The sequence below is a fragment of the Achroia grisella genome, unplaced genomic scaffold (assembly GCF_030625045.1).
Source record: "Achroia grisella isolate CSIRO2021 unplaced genomic scaffold, CSIRO_AGI_Agris_v1 utg1433, whole genome shotgun sequence".
NCBI lineage: Eukaryota > Metazoa > Arthropoda > Insecta > Lepidoptera > Pyralidae > Achroia > Achroia grisella.
In genome coordinates, this window is record NW_026712632.1 from 242,490 (window position 1) to 260,303 (window position 17,814).

Below are 17,814 nucleotides of genomic sequence, written 5' to 3' on the forward strand. Positions count from 1 at the left end.
CCTCATTCCTACGCATTACATGTCCATACCATGATAGATGATTACTCTTCAACCTCCTTATCAATATTAAAATGCCATACCAAATAAAATTGTTGAAGAAAAATCATGATCTTTATAATGGTAGACATTGAGTTCTAACCTTGATTACAAAATCTAATTAAATCTCATCAAAATATCTCTGTGTATCTATTAGAGACACTAGTCAAATCTACGGTCAGTTCGAAAAGTAGAACTAAGAAATAGCAGGAAGAAGAAATAGCTTACTCTAGAAATGATAGTAACATTAAAAAATATACATATATTGTTAGTAATTGTGCCAAGAAGTATAACACAATTCATTTTAGTTTACCGATACAAGAAGAAGGATTGAGGCTACACCAAACAGGCCAAATAGGTTGCACCTTGACACCTCTAAGCAGCATACGCCATCTGTTACCAAAGGAACAACAGAAATGCTTTAGTTTCAATATCGTATGCACAGAAGCTTCCTCTTCCTTGTGCACTTACTATTTTATAATCTCTTATAACGAGACAAAATGTAATAATAATAGACCAAAAATCTTTCGCGTGCTAATGAGACTGGAGACGGAAAAGACTTTCGCTCGAAAGGAGAAAAACTGTTCCCTTCTGTACATTTAAGTTCAGTTAAAAAAAAAACATGTATTCAAAAGAGCAACACACAAAGTTCTTGCTCATTCTTCTTGTGATGAATCTGCGTTCCGAATGAGTGGTAGAATTAAAATATGACTATTCAAATGTGCTTGTAATGAGTTTATTTGAATAAAGATTATTTCTATTTCTATTTCATTATATATAGGAAATCCTTCCTATAAGGCGTTATTATTATATAAGGCCTTATCCTTACTGACAAGAAACTCACCTCGTATTCTTTTCAAATAAATGTTGTACATATTTACAATAATACAGTTTCATTTTGAAATTCGCATTTGGGAGAAGAGTGGCCACCAACATATGCAATTGCAAAAGCAAATAGTCTAATCAGTGTTCGTAACCGGAACAGTCCAGTCCCCACAAGCAGCACCCGTTTACAAGTATGACGAATGAGCTAGCCATCATTGCACTCAACCATATTAGAGGGAGCACATCAACCCGGTCCACCACGCCGCCACAAGTTTGAACTTTATAGCGAGCATGATTGTTTCAAGTTATTCTACTACGTCATTTGTAATGTTTACAGAATAGGCTGTAACAATCACAATGCAACTTACCTGTGGCTGTCAAGTCTCACGTACACGTGTCCAGTAGCTGTATTGTTGATGACGATGTCAGACCAGAGTCGCTCCGCGACGGCCGACACTCGCGGCCACAAATGGTAATCCAAATTCCCTGGACAACATTTACTATGTCATATCGTGTGAACAACTAACCTATTTTGTTTATGGATGATAATGGAATGGTGCACCCGCCTGCGCTAACGGTTTACGCTGGCAGGGCACCAGTGGAGGAAGATAGGATGAACACGAGGTCTGGTCCGTTAGCCCATCTGACAAATTCACCAATATTTATCACGACAGTTTCCAGGGGGAACCACGTGGAGGTTAACCTGACATGGTACATTGCTAGCTATATGATCATCAATACACATTACTAACAATCCCCTTTCCCCCGCAACTAATATTTGATTTGACGGTCTCGATGGTCTAGTGGCTTAGCACATCTGTTTACTTCAGACAATCGCAGGTTCGAATCCTCGAAGGAACGAACATTTGTATTGTTAGATTTCATATCGATATTGTCGAAAAATCTGATATTTTATATTAAAAGAAGGTAGTTTCATTATTACTCGGTATCGTTAAACTAGTTGCATATAACCCCCACTCGTATCTTCTCTGTATAAAAGGGAGGGTTTTTGTAGGCCGCGGCACCCCGACCACACTTTTACACACTCACACGACACCGTCCTCGCCGGCGAAGACGACGACCTCACACACCTCATATCGCGCATTCAACCGGCGCCTCCGGTCCCCCTCCGATCGATCCCCCGTCCAATTCATCGGAGATCGATGTTACGACGGCCTGAGCCGAGGTTCGAACCCCTAGTGGTGCCCTCAGACTGGCGTCGTATCCGTCAGGCAGGAGTTGGCCTTCAGCCGCTCCATAAGTCCTTCCGCGGGTTTGGAGTGCCATCTGCACTCGCCCCATAACGTCCGGTGAAGCTGTAAAGGCCAGCTGCGGCCAACAGCATTAGAGTAGTCCGAAAAAAAAAAAAAAGGCCGCGGCATTCGGTCTTTGAGCACAGGATGTGCTGGTTGTATTTTAATTGCTAAAGTGAATTGTGTTAGAGACATAGTTAAATTAATGTTATATAGTTGTTATTTTATTATAATACATACTTTTACTAGTACATAGAGTTGATATATCTAACAGTATTTATGAGTATGATTGTCCGTATCGATTTGGGTGATTTCTAGAAAAATGTGTCTACGTATTTATATCATTTCTCTAGTACCCATAACACAAGCTTGGATTATCTTGTGACTTGACGGCGCCGTGTGAATTGTCCAGTGATATTAGTTACTATATTACGTATGTTTTTACAAAAATGTATTTTTATCAGTTGTTTAGCACCTATATAACAAGCTCTGCTTAATTTGGGCTTAGATGGTGCTATAAGAATTGTCGTGACATAATATTATTTATGGACGGAAGACGCAGCGTGGGAAGGCCTCCAGTAAGGTGGACCGACGATCTGGTCAAGATCGCTGGAAGGCAATGGATACGAGCAGCGCAGGACCGATCGTCGTGGAGATCTTTGTGGAAGGCCTATGTCCAGCAGTGGACGCCTTCCGGGCTGCGATGATGATGATGATGAATATTATTTATTATGAGATATTATAATTGGACCACACTCGTCCACCACGAGCTTACGTAATGTCAACAAACTAGTTTTACCTAAGTGCCGTTTGACGAAAGTCAGTAATTCGTTTTATGGAAATTGCGTAAGGTTTTACAACAAACTCCCAGAGTCTGTACTCAATTTGCCAGAAAATAATTGAAATGTGTCATAAAATATTTTTTTTGTAAAAAAGCTTATTATAAAATTGAATAATTTATAAATGATAATAATGTTTTTGTATAAAATATCGAACTTAAAATTCATAGCACTGACAATGTTATCTGATTGAACAGAGATTACGTGCGTAGCGGTTTCTATGTTGATTGTCGCATGCCTAATCCTTGTTATTAATTAAATATAAGTAAATCAATATTTATTTAAAAGAGCAATACACAAGTTTCTTGCTTATTCTTCTTGTGATGAATCTGCATTCCGAATAAGCGGTAGAATAAAAAAAACTTGACTATTCAAAAGTGCTTATATTAAGTTTATTTGAAAAAAGATTATTTCTATTTCTATTTCTATTTGTACTCACTGCAATCTGAACATAAATATGAAAGAACGGAAAAAAAACGTTTGTATTGATGATTTGTAATTGCTGGAGACATGGTAGAGTGCGAGATTTCTGAAGACAATGTCTGGAACAGGGAGAAGTGGCGGAGTAAAACAAGGAAAGCTGACCTCACCACCATTGAATAATTTTACCTAATTTTACCTAAATGCCGTCTACACAAAGTTAGTAATTCATTTTATGGTAATTGCGTAAGATTCTATAATAAACTGCCAGAGTCTACGCTAAATCTTACAGAGAGGCAAGTCAAATCTTATATTAAACAAATGTTATGTAAAAAAGCCTATTATAAGATAGATGAATTTATAGATGATAGCAATATATAGCAAGAATAAGTTTATTTGCGGACAACGTTATAATTTTAATTTTCATACTGCTTTCTTGATATATGATAGCGTAGCGGCTTTTGTATTGATTGCCGCATGCATCCTTATGTAAAGTGCGAATACTGTAACTACCATATAGTAATTTTTGTAGCTGTGACGTGGTCGTGTGGAATGAGTAGTCATGCTCACTAAAATGTCCAGACATGTGGCGGCGTGGTGGGCCGGGTCAATGGGCTCCCTAAAATATGGTCGAGCGCAGTGATGGCTGGCTCATCCGTCATACTCGTGAACGAGTGCTGCTTGTAGGGACTGGTCTGCTCTTATCACTACGACTGATTTAATCTTATTGCATGATTATATTTGACCCAAAAAATTAGTGCTTGTTAGTAGTTTGTATTCACACGTTTCGACTTGTAAATGTAAACTTACAAGGATTATTTAAAAGAGCAACACACAAGTTTCTTGCTCGTTCTTCTTATGATGAGACAGCTTTCCGAACGAGTGGTAGATAAAAAACAAATTGTTATGACTATTCAAAAGTGCTTAAATTAAGTTTATTTGAATAAATGATTTTCTATTCTATTCTATTCTATTCTATTGAATGACCATTTAATTTTTTTTCATTTGTAGTGCAATTATTTTGCTGTATTGCATAAATTCAATAATACACATATATTCCCAGAGTTTTGTTTGTAACTGAACCTTCATTACGTAGATACTGAATGTACAGGACTCCTTACATCAGGCCGCTGGCTGGCACGACAATTCGTATTGTTAAATATTTACATTTTTATACTAATATTGTCATTTTGTTGCTATGATTCTTTTATTATTCCTTTATTGCCTCTTTCTTTCATACTAGTTTTGTAACTACATATATTTTATAATATACTAGCTGTTCCGGCAAACGTTGTTTGCCTTAAAATAAAATAAAAAATTTAAGGGTGGACTAACCCTAACATTTAAAGGGATGAAAAATAGATGTTGGCCGATTCTCAGATCTACTCAATACGCTCACAAAATTTCATGAGAATCGGTCAAGCTTCGGAGGAGTATGGGAAAGAAAACTGTGACACAAGAATTTTATATATAAGATTATTATTTTTCATATTAAGAAAATGTATTTGTGTTTCTTCTAAAGAAAATATATTCATTTGTTTTTGATTCTGACAGTTGAGTAATAAATTAGCTACATAATAAGTCGGACGTTTTAATATATATATTAATTATACATTCATAAGAAAAGATGGATGGATTGTGTGAAAGATGATATGAATAAAAAAAGAGTATGTTTAGATATGACGACCGATAGAGAGCAGTGGAAGAAAATGACATACTGCGCCGACCCCAAATAATGGGATAAAGGCAAGGCAATGATTATTATACATTCATATTGCGCTTTTAATTACAACCATCGTTGGCTGCACCGACCCCAGCGCCCTACACACAGTCCAACACACTGAAGATGCAAATAAACTCCTTATCTATCCACTTTTTATTATCTATCTAAAATCTAATCCGATACTTTATTCCACTGCTACACTACTTCATGCTGTCATATGCACATAGTTTTTATTGTTAATTAAAAAAATCATGGAACTTAGGAAATTTCCAGTTTTTTTTTTCGAGTCAACAACATTTAAATAGTTTGATATGCAAAAAACACTAAAGGAATATACAAAAACTTGTCGTGAGTAAATATAGACTTACACGCTGAACCACGTGTATTATGAGCTAATAAATGCTAATGAAACGAATATAAATTTCTCGAAATTCCATAAATCCAAATTGATTAGTTTTAACTCTGTCTAAATACTCAGACTTGAAGATAATTGGTTAGTTGATAAATCACCAATAAAACATAGTCAAAACAATTTTATAAATAACGAAACTAGTTTTTATATTAAAATATAACAAAAAGCTGCTATTGAAATGTTGATCAATGAAGTTTCAATGCCATGTAGTGAAGACATTGTAACACTAGTACGTTTAAAAAGCGATGTTCAAATAACAAATATTGAAGTTAATGAGAAAGCAGTAAATAATTGCAATAGGAAATTATATAAAAAAATAGAATAGATTAGATTTTCTATTATTACTATTTAATACGATTTTAGTCTGAGGGCATCGCTAGGAGATCGAACCTCGGCTCAGGCCGTCGTAATTTCGATTTCCGTTTGAATTGGGCGGGGGATCGATCGGAGGGGTAATATTAAAAGGAAAGTTACCTTAATACAATATAGAAGTTAAATACCGGTATCTACGAGATCAGTCCACAATATTGCTTCTCCGCCTTCAATCGTGAACACATCGATATTCTTCCAAGATTTCCATTGGTACATATCTTGCCATGTTCTGGATAATAAAGTATAATATTATATTCTAACTGCTTACTATCTTTTCTTCTATCTTTCATAATTCTTTTGCTCTATCCACTTTCATAATTCATCTTTTGCATATTGCATACTGAGTGTGTACGCTCTCATTTGCATTCTTGACTCCTCCCTCAAACAGAATATGATCTATCTATCTAGATTTGTCTTCCCCTGCGATATTTTAATAAATAAATAATGCATAAATCCGTTATTCCTGTAGAAATAAGATCGAAGAATAGGATAATTTAAAATTAATATCCTATCCTCAAGAACGGTATCTGATTAATTACTAAGCTACTACGGATTACACTTTGAAACGACAGCTACAATACAACAAAGTCAACAAGAACGAAATACAGTGTGATAAAGAAAAAAATACAATAAAACACAGTACAATACAATTCGCAAAGAATGTATGCTAAGAGTGACTTTCAGGGTTACGTTTTCAACTTTGGAGATAAATATAGTAAAGTAATTTATTGTAAACGCTATTGATATAGTAACCCTAAATAAATGTACTTTTTTATTCTTATTAACGTTTGTTGCTACTTTACCTGTACTTGTGGCATCTCTGTTTTCGCATTTCACAGGAAAGATCCCATCTACTCGAGTGTATTACCTTAAATCTACTCAAAAAGTTATCAGTAGGATGCGACTGCCACTGTGAAAGTTGCACTCCTAAACGATCCCAAGTTTTTGCTACGAAATCTTTCATCAAATGCGTTGTATACCATATCACGGGTAACTTTGGTAGAAATCCTTTATTTGCCAACTTCAATCTCTCTAAAGCTTTCTCTAAAAATCCTTCTCTATCACCAATCAAGTAATAACAATTAGACAAGGAAAACAAACCATCACTCAAATGAAAAATGTCATCAACTTTAGTCATTTCAATGATTTCTGCATATATAATTTCAAGCATATCAAACACTGCTTTGTTCATTTCTAATCTTAGGCATAATATGTTATCACAAGTGAAGTTTTCGTTTTTTCTAGGGCAAGTCACATCATCTGACCAAGACCAAGGTCTACCAACAGGTCCTGGAGCAGCTACTTCCATTAACACTCGAATGCCACGAATTCCAGCTCTAATTACTACAGATCTAACGTCTTCTTTTGTATACACCAATTTCCGGTCATACGCTCCGTACTCAACGAGTAGAGGCAACTTTTGAATAATCAGTGGAAAACTTGTAACATCTGAGATTCTCCAATGTAAAGTATTTAACTTAACCATCGCCATAGCATCTATTGTTCTCATCAAATCAGGTACTGGTATGTAATTTCTTGCTGTATCTACCATAAGTCCTCTATATTTGTGAGTGGGAGCATCTTTAATTATTATATTTGATAGAGTTATTAGATATCCAGTACTTTGATCAAGCAATATTAATTGACTCAACGTTTCCAAGCCATGTCTGACACCACAGAAAGAAGCGCCAGCTATTTTTATAATTACTTCATCGTGTATTGTTTCTATTTTCATAGCGTATGACTCGTCAGTATTGAGTAGAAGTCTTGGATCTGGATCACTTTCTACATCTATTTGTATATACATTTTCTTTGCTGTGAAATCATTAGTTCGATTTATTTTCACATCTATTCTTTCTAATCTTGCCAAATCGCCGAGAAATAGTTTGAAAGCTTCTGCTAAATAGTGGTGTACATTTTCAGATGGTATTGATTGGAATTTGTACTCTAATTTGTTAGTAGCTAAAGCTACTATCTTTTTACTAAAATATGTGTAACCTATTGGATGTGGCCACAATTGAGGACCTGTACATAACAGTATACATCGACTAAAAGATGCGTAGATAGTTCCAGAAATTGGTTTATAGATTTTTTGACAGAAATTGTCCTTACACTGCCACGCTGTATTTGGTAAAATTATACTGAAAAAAAATAAACACAATTAGTAAAACATATGGCAAAAAACACCATATCCAATATGTCGGATTGTCCAGAGACACTGGATATCGCTGCACTGCTGCGGACCCAGTGCCTCTGGACGTGGAAATAGGCATAAATATATGAATTGAATGATTATGATTGATGACTATTCATTCAATTCATATATAACTGTAATTTACTAACATATTTTATAAGCTGTTTACTAACATAATATCCGAAATAAATTAATAAAATAATAAAAGACAGTGAATATGTGCGCTAAAGAAAGTTGAGAAAAATACCCCTATTGGGAAGATATGACATGGATCAACCTTACCCTACCAGGGGAAGTAAAGGTTGGAGTTTCAGGATGCTGATAACACAAGTATTGCATAGCTTGGGACTAGATGACGTTGTGAATTGTCCAGGGCTATTATGAATATTATATTGTAGTACCTACAGTAAAGTCGAGATATTCAAATAAGTGAGCGACCCGCGCACAATAGGGGTGAATCAATAGTATAGTATATAATGATAGAAGTATAAGTTATTTAATGGAAAAAGATAGGTCTTGGTATTCGGGAAGGGTTGTTTTAATATAAGGTCGTGTGATAGCCATGCCGTATATTGGAGAAGTAATTTGCCAAAGAACTAAGGTCACCGACAAAGATCTGCGAATTTTCAAGTGGGCTAGTCATATCTGACTTAGAACCGATGGCCGATGGAGTAGACGTATTCTAGAGTGGAGACTGCGAATCGGAAAATGTAGCATAGGTCGCAGCAGGTGGAGCAACGACATACATAAGGTTGCGGATAAAGATTGGACAAGAAGGGCTGCGATTGGCCCCAGTTGTGCGCCTTGGGAGAGGCCAGCAGCGGACTGTAGTGGGCTAACGATGATGATATATTGAACATACCAATCTTATAATAAAAAAGAAATACATTAAATAAATATCCATTGTGTCCAGTAACACAAAGTGTTGCCAACCATTTATTCTCATATTTACCTAAAAAATAATATAATAAAGTATTTTATGTGCTTAACAATGATGTAACAAACCTGGCATCTTCTATCAATCTCTTCGCAGATAAATGTTTATTCTGTTCAGGCTTGTGTAAAGGTACAGACGTTAAAATCATTATCAATATTGTCAACATCATAACGATCACTAGCACCAAGTAAATTCTCCAATTGAAATGAACTTGCCGAAATAAATGTGTTACGTTTCCCCTAAACATTATTATGTGATTATTATTGTATTTAATAAAATAAATTTATATCTAGAGTCATTATTAGATTAAATTTGTTATTTTTAATCAAAACTTTATTCGTGTAGGTTCTATTACATATTCTTTTGATATATCAAATCTAGAGAGTGCTTTTGAGCTCCTATTACTTACTAAACGATTACTTGAATGACGAGCGTGCATGGCAGTAGTTCATGATTTTCATTTAATGCTAGACATAGACACATAAGTACATAACTGACTTAAAAAAAAGAAATTTAGTTGAGTTTCTTGCCAGTTCTTCTCAATTGAATCTGTATACAGAACTGGGCGGTAGGAAAAATAAATATTAATACAAAAAACTTGACGGACATAAAGTTAAAATTTTCTACGAGAATAAATTATTTTTAAATCGAAACGAAGAATTACAAAGACTTTTAAATACTAAACGATAAGACTCTTAGACGTTTGACCACTTTCCTTTTGTCAAAATTGCACCAGCACATGCTGGTCACTATATTCCCCCAAATTTGAATTTAAAAATAAATCTGTATTATTGCAAACTTGTACAACATTTATTTGAAAAGTATACGAGTTGAGTTTCTTGAAATGAAATGAAATGAAATGAAATGAAATGAAATTTATTTGTTATAAAAGTAGTACATAATAGATGGTATGGTTATTTATGTTATATAGCTCTCACTTTTAGTCTTTACAGACATGCAAATACATATTTGAATTAATCTATTATTATTCTTTACACAATTCAATTAAATTACATCTTATACATTTATTATTATTATGAAAGTAATAAAATATTTTTTATAAAACTGTTATATATTCATTAGGAATGTTAAAGTTATGTCAAGTTCGAATTGTCAATATATTATGTTTTCTAATAATTAGTTAACATCGTTTATATAATCATTAACTGTGTAATAACATTGTCAGATCTTCTTAGATATTTAATCGAATTAGGTGTTATTTTGCGGAAGTCCTTTTCACTACTCGATGGAATTATATTATTTTGTTTAATTCCACTACAATTAATATGTGTGAGACTACGAATATTCGGTGTGGAAACCTGACCAGCGCTACGACCTTCTCCAGTGGCGATCAAATTCCGACCGTTATTGAGTCTACACCCATATCGCGCACGTGTTTCGCCTCTGAACGAGGCATCATCAGGCGGAGTTCGGGTACAGCTCGGAAGCCTAGTGTTGACCGATGAGACGGGATGGAGAAGGTCGTAGCGCTGGTCAGGTTTCCACACCGAATATTCGTAGTCTCACACATGTTAATTGTAGCGGAATTAAACAAAATAATATAATTCCATCGAGTAGATCTTCTTAGCTTGGAAGCACACCGAACTGAGCTTAGATTTGGCATATCATAAGAGTCTGTAATAGACCTACATGAATAAAGATATTTTGAATTTGATTATGAAATAATAATAACCTCAGGACAATTCACACAACGCCATCTAGACCCAAGTTAAGCTACTCGTTGCTTGTGTTATGGGTACTAGATAACTGATACAAATATATAGATATTTTTTTTCGTAAATACATACGTATTATACAGACAATCATACTTTTGAATACAAATGTTGGGACCGCGCGAGGAATCGAACCCGCGACCATCGGAAGTAATACGGCGTGACCGCTAGACCACCGAGGTCATCAAAAACGTTACTTACAAGTTATCTTTCGGCGGTAAGTTGCAACTTTGTAAGTTGTTTGTTTTGAGGGGTTCCTCACACTGTTTCATTGAGGAGCCAGGGTCCCCACAGCAAGGACCGGTGGAGCTGCATCGAGTGCACGTGCAGTCGGCTCTACAACGTCTCCCTATCATGATTTAAATACTTTTTTATCTTAATCATTACATAGTATAAAACAAAGTCGCTATCTGTCCGTCCCTATGTATGCTTAAATCTTTAAAACTACACAACGGATTTTGAAGCGGTTTTTTTTAATAGATAGAGTGATTCTAGAGGAAGGTTTATATATATAATACTCATAGCTAGTAATATTATAAACGCGAAAGTTTGTGAGTATGGATGTTTGTTACTCTTTCACGCAAAAAGTAATAAACGAATTTTGATAAACCTATACAATAATATAAGTTATACATCAGAATAATACATATTTAGCCTATTTTATGCCTGCGGTATATTCATAGGAATATACCGCAGGCACAACATAGGCTATAAATTGTATGCAGGTTAAACCGCGAGCACAGCTAGTATTAATATATAAACACCAAAGTTTGTGAGTATGGATGGATGCATAGATGGATGTTTGTTACTGTTTTACGCAAAAACTACTAAACGGATTTTGATGAAACTATACATCAGAATAACACATAGGATATATTTAAAAAGATATTTTGTAAATTGGGACAAATCTTATATATAAAATTCTCGTGTAACAGTTTTCGTTCCCATACTCCTCCGAAACGGCTTGACCGATTCTCATGAAATTTTGTGAGCGTATTGAGTAGGTCTGAGAATCGGCCAACATCTATTTTTCATCCCCCTAAATGATACGTGATACTGATATAAAAAATTATACCCAAATAAAAAATAGTAATATTAGAGTAGACTATCCTTATTACTTAGGGGTATGCACAATAGTTCACGTCTTATTCCTACCTACTGAATTTCATAACAAACGGTCAAGCCGTTTCAGAGATGGTGTTATAAAAACACTGTGACACAAGAATTTTATAAAATAAGGAAGCAAAAACATTTTATAAAAAATATTTGAAGAATTTAATGTTAGCGGACTATTTGTGGACTTTGTCGAGATGACAGAAGCAGATCCAGAAATCTCTGAAGAAATCACGTCGCAATTCTACTAACATAAAAAATGATAAATTTTTGAGAAAATAGAAATTATTAAAGTTAAAATTTGAAGACAAGTGTAATAAATACTAGAGGCTGCATGTGTGCGTGGACCTCGTGAGGCCCGCGGGTCTGTGTCGCTGATTTTTTTTATGATGACGGTTTTCTTTTCGAATAGACTTGGTTGTCAAAAGTTTGGAGGTTTATTTTGATACAAAACCATTTGAGTCAATTTCTATTGTAAGAGTCAAAAGACGACTTCTAATCTAATCTACCTTTTGTATATCATATTATGGACTCTGGCTTTTTCCTTTTTCCTTCTACCAACATAGCCACCCTAATGTTAGAAACTTTTTGTCCATACATTGTACTTGTCCATACGTTGATCCTTAGTACTATTTACTACGAACATCGATATATGAAATTGCCAACGCCATTAAGGGATCTTTTTCACAATCGTCCATCACTATTTTATTTAAAATGTCATAAAAATTAAACTGTTTATATCTAAAATGCATTCTCTTCTTATTAGAATATAGTTCAAAATTAAAACTCACTTATTTCACTGGAATCCTCTTGTGAATCGTCAAACTGCTTACCACCATTACGTTTATCAATAGCTGCAACTCTTTTAACATTATCAATACTATACACAGCTACATCATCAACTGCATCATCAGTTTGCGATGTCTCGTAAGGTAAATCATAACCTGAATCAGGAGCTTCAATACATGATGATGTATCAGTAATAAATGATGGCATATATGTCACTGATGGTTTGAATTTAATTTGTGGACGTATTTCTTTAGATGAATCTATTTCATTTAATTCTACATTAGGAACAGAATCTTCTTCTGTAGGTGTAACTGTATTAAATTCGGGAATCATTACATTATCAGTTATATCTGATTGATCAGTTTTCTCCTCTGATTCCATTGCTTGGGAACATGAATCTGTAAATATATATATACTCATGTTTTACATTAGCTGACTAAAATTCAATAAATATTTATAATATTTCCTATAAGTTAGAAAAAAAAATAGGGACCTTGGATTTATTACTTAGAGGTAGGAAATTGACTACAGTCAGACATTTTATCTTGTTCAAAATCTACCCTGTATCATCGTAAGCACAGATATTATATTATATTAGAGTCCGTTAGTTTTCTGTTCCCGCGCGTTCCCTTCCCCTCCCTTACTAGTAACAAACGGACCGTAAAGCGGCCTTGACGCGCGCGCGCATTTGTTGTGAATTAAAATAAATTAGAACTGTGAAACCTACTGTGAAACTGGAAAGCTAGCGAGACCCTGAAGCCCAAGAAATCCGCAGAACCATACAGGTACGTGACTGACGTTTCCCTAACATTTTGGTAGCAGAGTAGTTTCCCAAACATATCTAAATTGTTTTTTGTAAGTAATCGTTTCATTTTAATGCAAGGACACTGCATCTCCGATCATCTGGATGAATGCCAGTCGTCCACGGTGCGTTTCTTCAAAAACTTTTTGCCACGCACAACCACATCGTGGAATCACCTTCCAGGTATGGTATTTCCGAACCGATACGATATTTAAACCTTCAATAAAGAGCTTATTCCTTTTTAAAAGGCCGACAACGTACTTGCAATTCCCCTGGTGTTGCGGGTGCTCATGGGCGGCGGTAATCACTTACCATCAGGTGAGCCGCAATGTTATTTGTCCCTTAGCCTACATAAATCATATTAAATTACTTCCTAATAAGTTAGAACATATAACTTATATTATATATCTTAATCTTAATTATTACATAGTATAAAACAAGGTCCCTGTCGCCGTCTGTCCGTCCCTATGTATACTTAAAACTACGCAACGGATATTGAAGCGGCTTTTTTTAATAGATAGAGTGATTCAAGAGGAAGGTTTATACATATAATACATGTACACCCGTGCGAAGCCGGGGCTAGTAGCTAGTAATATTATAAACGCAAAAGTTTTGTAGGTAAAGATGTTTTTACTCTTTCACGCAAAAACAACTGAACGGATTTTGACGAAACTTTACAGTAATATAGCTTATGCATCAGAATAACATAAAGGCTATATTTTTATTGAAATTTAAAGCGGCTGAAACCGCGGGCACTGCTAGTATATCCATCTTATATATAAAATTCTCGAGTCACAGTTTTCGTTCCCATACTCCTCGGAAACGGCTTGACCGATTCTCATGAAATTTTGTGAGCGTATTGAGTAGGTCTGAGAATCGTCCAACATCTATTTTTCATCCCCTAAATGTTAGGGGTAGTCCACCCCAAAAAAAATTTATGATACATACAAAAATACATACAATCCTAAATTTTCACCCTTCTATCATCAACCCCTATTTTTTTATAGCGTTATTAACTTATATGGCAAAACAACGTTTGCCGGGACAGCTAGTAATTTATATAAACTCACAACGAATAGCCAAGTTAATATTGTTAACAGTAATCTCCATATCGCTGAGTTTCTCACAGAACCTCAATATCAGGTTCTGGTGGGTTTTATCTAGCGTCAGACAGATGTCATCTCCGACGAGACCAAGTTGAGAGTTGGCGCAGCAGTGGTAGAGAAGTACAGATGTGAGTATATACATCTTCTTAGATAACTCTGTCTCTTCGGAAATAAATCTGTATATATATATATTTCGCTATATTTGAATATATCGACGGCCTCGGTGGTTCAGCGGATTAGCATACCGCATTACTTCCGATGGTCGCAGATTCTATTCCTCGCACGGCACAAACATTTGCATTAATAATGTTTTTAAGCCTACCCGCCTCGAAAAGTGACATGGCTGATAATAAGGGACAAAAGATATACCAACTACCACCAACAGCGCAAATTCTAGTAGGTAACAGTACGTGCTTTTATACATTTCATATAGCTACATACTTATCCCGCTGGTTCTATTGAAAATCAGCGTTAGGTTAGGTTACAACCAATTAGTGCTACTTGGCAGTTCGTAGTCACACATTGATTGATATAAGAAATATCCGAAATATTTACCAATTTTGAAATTTACAAGAACTTTAAAGTCATTTTTTGAGAATAATCCATTTCATCAGATTAATGACTACATGTCAATTTAACAAATATAATATTGTAACTAACGAGATAAATGTAACCTCTTTTACATGACAAGTAAGTAAATCAGAAATCTGTAATCGTTGTAACTTAAAAATGTAAAGTTACAACTAAATTAAAAGAGCAACACGCAAGTTTCTTTCCTTTCCGAATAAGCGGTAGATTAAAAAGATAAGCGATGACTATTCAAAAGTGCTTCAATGTAAGTTTATTTATATGAATTATTTTCTATTTCTATTTCAATATAATATAAAATAATAAATGTGTGACGTACCTCAGTCTTAATATGGGGTATTTAACCATAATGAATGTTTCTAAATCACCACAACACAACATAGCTCGGTCAGTGTCATTAATATTAACATCTTGCTTATATTTGTTTATTATATCCACTAGAGTCTTCTTGTTGAGCTCTTTTACAATGTTTTTTGGCGTCACACATTTGTTTATCTGCAAAATTATATATTGTAACTGTTCCCGCGAATTTAACGTTATTTTTCTAAAATAAAAGTAGCCTAAGTTACCCCTTATTACATCAGCTATCTGCCAAAAAAAGTCTCATCAAAATCGGTCCAGCCATTTCAGATGTTAGCCAGAACAAACAGACAGACACAAAAATTAAAAAAAATGTTATTTTGGTGTGTGTACCGTATTTATATTAATATGCATGTAGTAAAAAACGGTTATTTCAATATTACAAACAGACACTCCAATTTTATTTATATGTATAGATAAAACTGTATGACTGGGACTGGGAATTATATTGTGCAGTATTTATATATATTATTACTAGCTGTACCCGCGACTTCGTCCGCGTAAATAATGAAAAAATATTTAACTTAATTAACACAATATAAGTCAAATAAAAAAGTTTCATCGTTTTAGCTTAAAAAATGACGTAACAAAAATTTCATAAAATTCAATCAACAGCTTAAAAAATAGGTTTCAAGCTTCTAGCTTCAAAAATGACGAATTTACATAAAAACTTGAATCCCCTATTTTATTTTACCCCCTTAAAGGTAATATTTTCACAAACAATGAATGTCATATTTATTTATATTTAATCAACAGCCTCAAAAATAAGTTTCAAGCTTCTAGCTTCACTTCCATACAATCTTTCATCCTCCCTTTTAACCCCTTACAACCCTTTTTTCGCATTAAAAGTAGCCTATGTCCGTTCTCAGGGTCTAGATAATCTGTATACCAAATTTCATTCAAATCGGTTGAGTAGTTTTGGCGTGAAAGCGAGACAGACAGACAAAGTTACGTTCTAATTTATAATAAGGATGAAATTATACTTTATTTTAATCATCAAATTATCTTCTTCTTTCTAAAATTAAAGAGTTTCCATGGGATACGGAACTCTTTAATTTTCCATGATTAAAATTGAGTAATGTAAGCTACCTCCACGAAAAAAATTCATTTAAATCGGTCCAATGGTTTCAAACGGTAAAAAAATTATCTATCTGTATATATATCTTCTCAGGTCTAGTAAACATCTTATAAAGCAGGCTGATGCCAGAACTGAGCGAGATGGAGGTACCCACATGGACGACTTTGTGCAAAGTGTAAAGTGGTAAGAGATGAAAAAGCAAAGGTTGTATACCAACCCATTTTAAACCCAAATTAAACAAGCATATGGCTAAACTAGGCCTATGCACGACAAGAATCTGCAGATTCTGCCAAACTGAAGAGGAAACGCCACTACACATCCTATGTGGTTGTAGCCCACTCATGCATAAACGAAATATCTCCTTTGGAAAGTTTACACTCTATCCCGAGGAGATAAAAACCATCGCTCCTAAGAATATCCTTCAATTCTTGTACCTGACGGTTCTAGGCAGCGAACATTGAAAAAGTGCGAGCACAATAGATCTATGTAGGTCGCAGTGCTACAGGTGCTACAAACATCTGATAATACCCCAAACAACCCAATAAAATAAAAAAAATACCAACCCATTTCAACAATACTTGAGTCCATCGTCTCTCAATAATTTCCAGTCTGCAATCTGAACACGAGGTCTCATCACAGGACATGGTATTTCAATTTTACGTTTAATTCTCTACTCACGACCGATAGAAGATAAGAAGAAGAAGAATCATCATAAATATGTCAAGTGAATTCAAATGACAGACAGCAAAAATCACCATATAATTCTTTGTTATAATATTTTTTTTTATTAACATGTTTTACGGCTCTGGATACAAGTCCTTTTTAGCCCAACATAAAGTTTTTTTATTTATTAATGTTTTACGGCTCTGGATACAAGTCCTTTTTAGCCCAACATAAAGTATAAAATCTTAATAACAATTATATAAAGTTTGAATTCTTTTAGTGTTACTCTATAACAGAACCATAGATAAAGTGATTTTATAGGGGAAAATGGGATTGTTAGTAATGTGGACTGATGATCTCATTGCTAGCAATGTACCATGTCAGGTTGACCTCCACGCGGTTCCCCCTGGAAACCGTCGTGATAAATTCTTGGTGAATTTGTCACGATGGGCTAACTGACCTGACCTCATGCACATCTTATCATTCTCCACTGGTGCCCCGCCAGCGTAAACCGTTAGCGCAGGCGGTTGCACCATTCCATTATAATCCACAAAAAAAAATATATTTTTTT

At 34.7% G+C, this 17,814-nt stretch overlaps 1 protein-coding gene across 1 annotated transcript; it reads right to left on the bottom strand.

The window, feature by feature from the left end:
* Window positions 1–335: 335 nt before the first annotated feature.
* On the bottom strand, window positions 336–17,224 carry LOC131855495 (probable beta-hexosaminidase fdl). The gene is made up of 10 exons (XM_059206774.1): window positions 17,144–17,224; window positions 15,462–15,637; window positions 14,519–14,730; window positions 12,649–13,044; window positions 10,946–11,093; window positions 9,080–9,250; window positions 6,684–8,021; window positions 6,009–6,109; window positions 1,230–1,347; window positions 336–429 (listed from the first exon to the last, which is right to left on the bottom strand). Exons 1-10 carry the CDS (start codon window positions 17,222–17,224, stop codon window positions 336–338), a joined length of 2,835 nt encoding a protein of 944 aa, XP_059062757.1.
* Between the last annotated feature and the right edge of the window lie 590 nt (window positions 17,225–17,814).

Excerpts from the sequence above, each read along its gene's own strand:
- LOC131855495 (XM_059206774.1), bottom strand. The coding sequence starts at position 17,224 with ATGTCCTGTGATGAGACCTCGTGTTCAGATTGCAGACTGGAAATTATT. Across the intron at positions 13,045-14,518 it reads TATTAACTTGGCTATTCGTT|ATTCATGTTCCCAAGCAATG; the intron begins GTGAGTTTATAT and ends ATATATTTACAG. Across the intron at positions 8,022-9,079 it reads AGATTGATAGAAGATGCCAG|TATAATTTTACCAAATACAG; the intron begins GTTTGTTACATC and ends ATTTTTTTTCAG.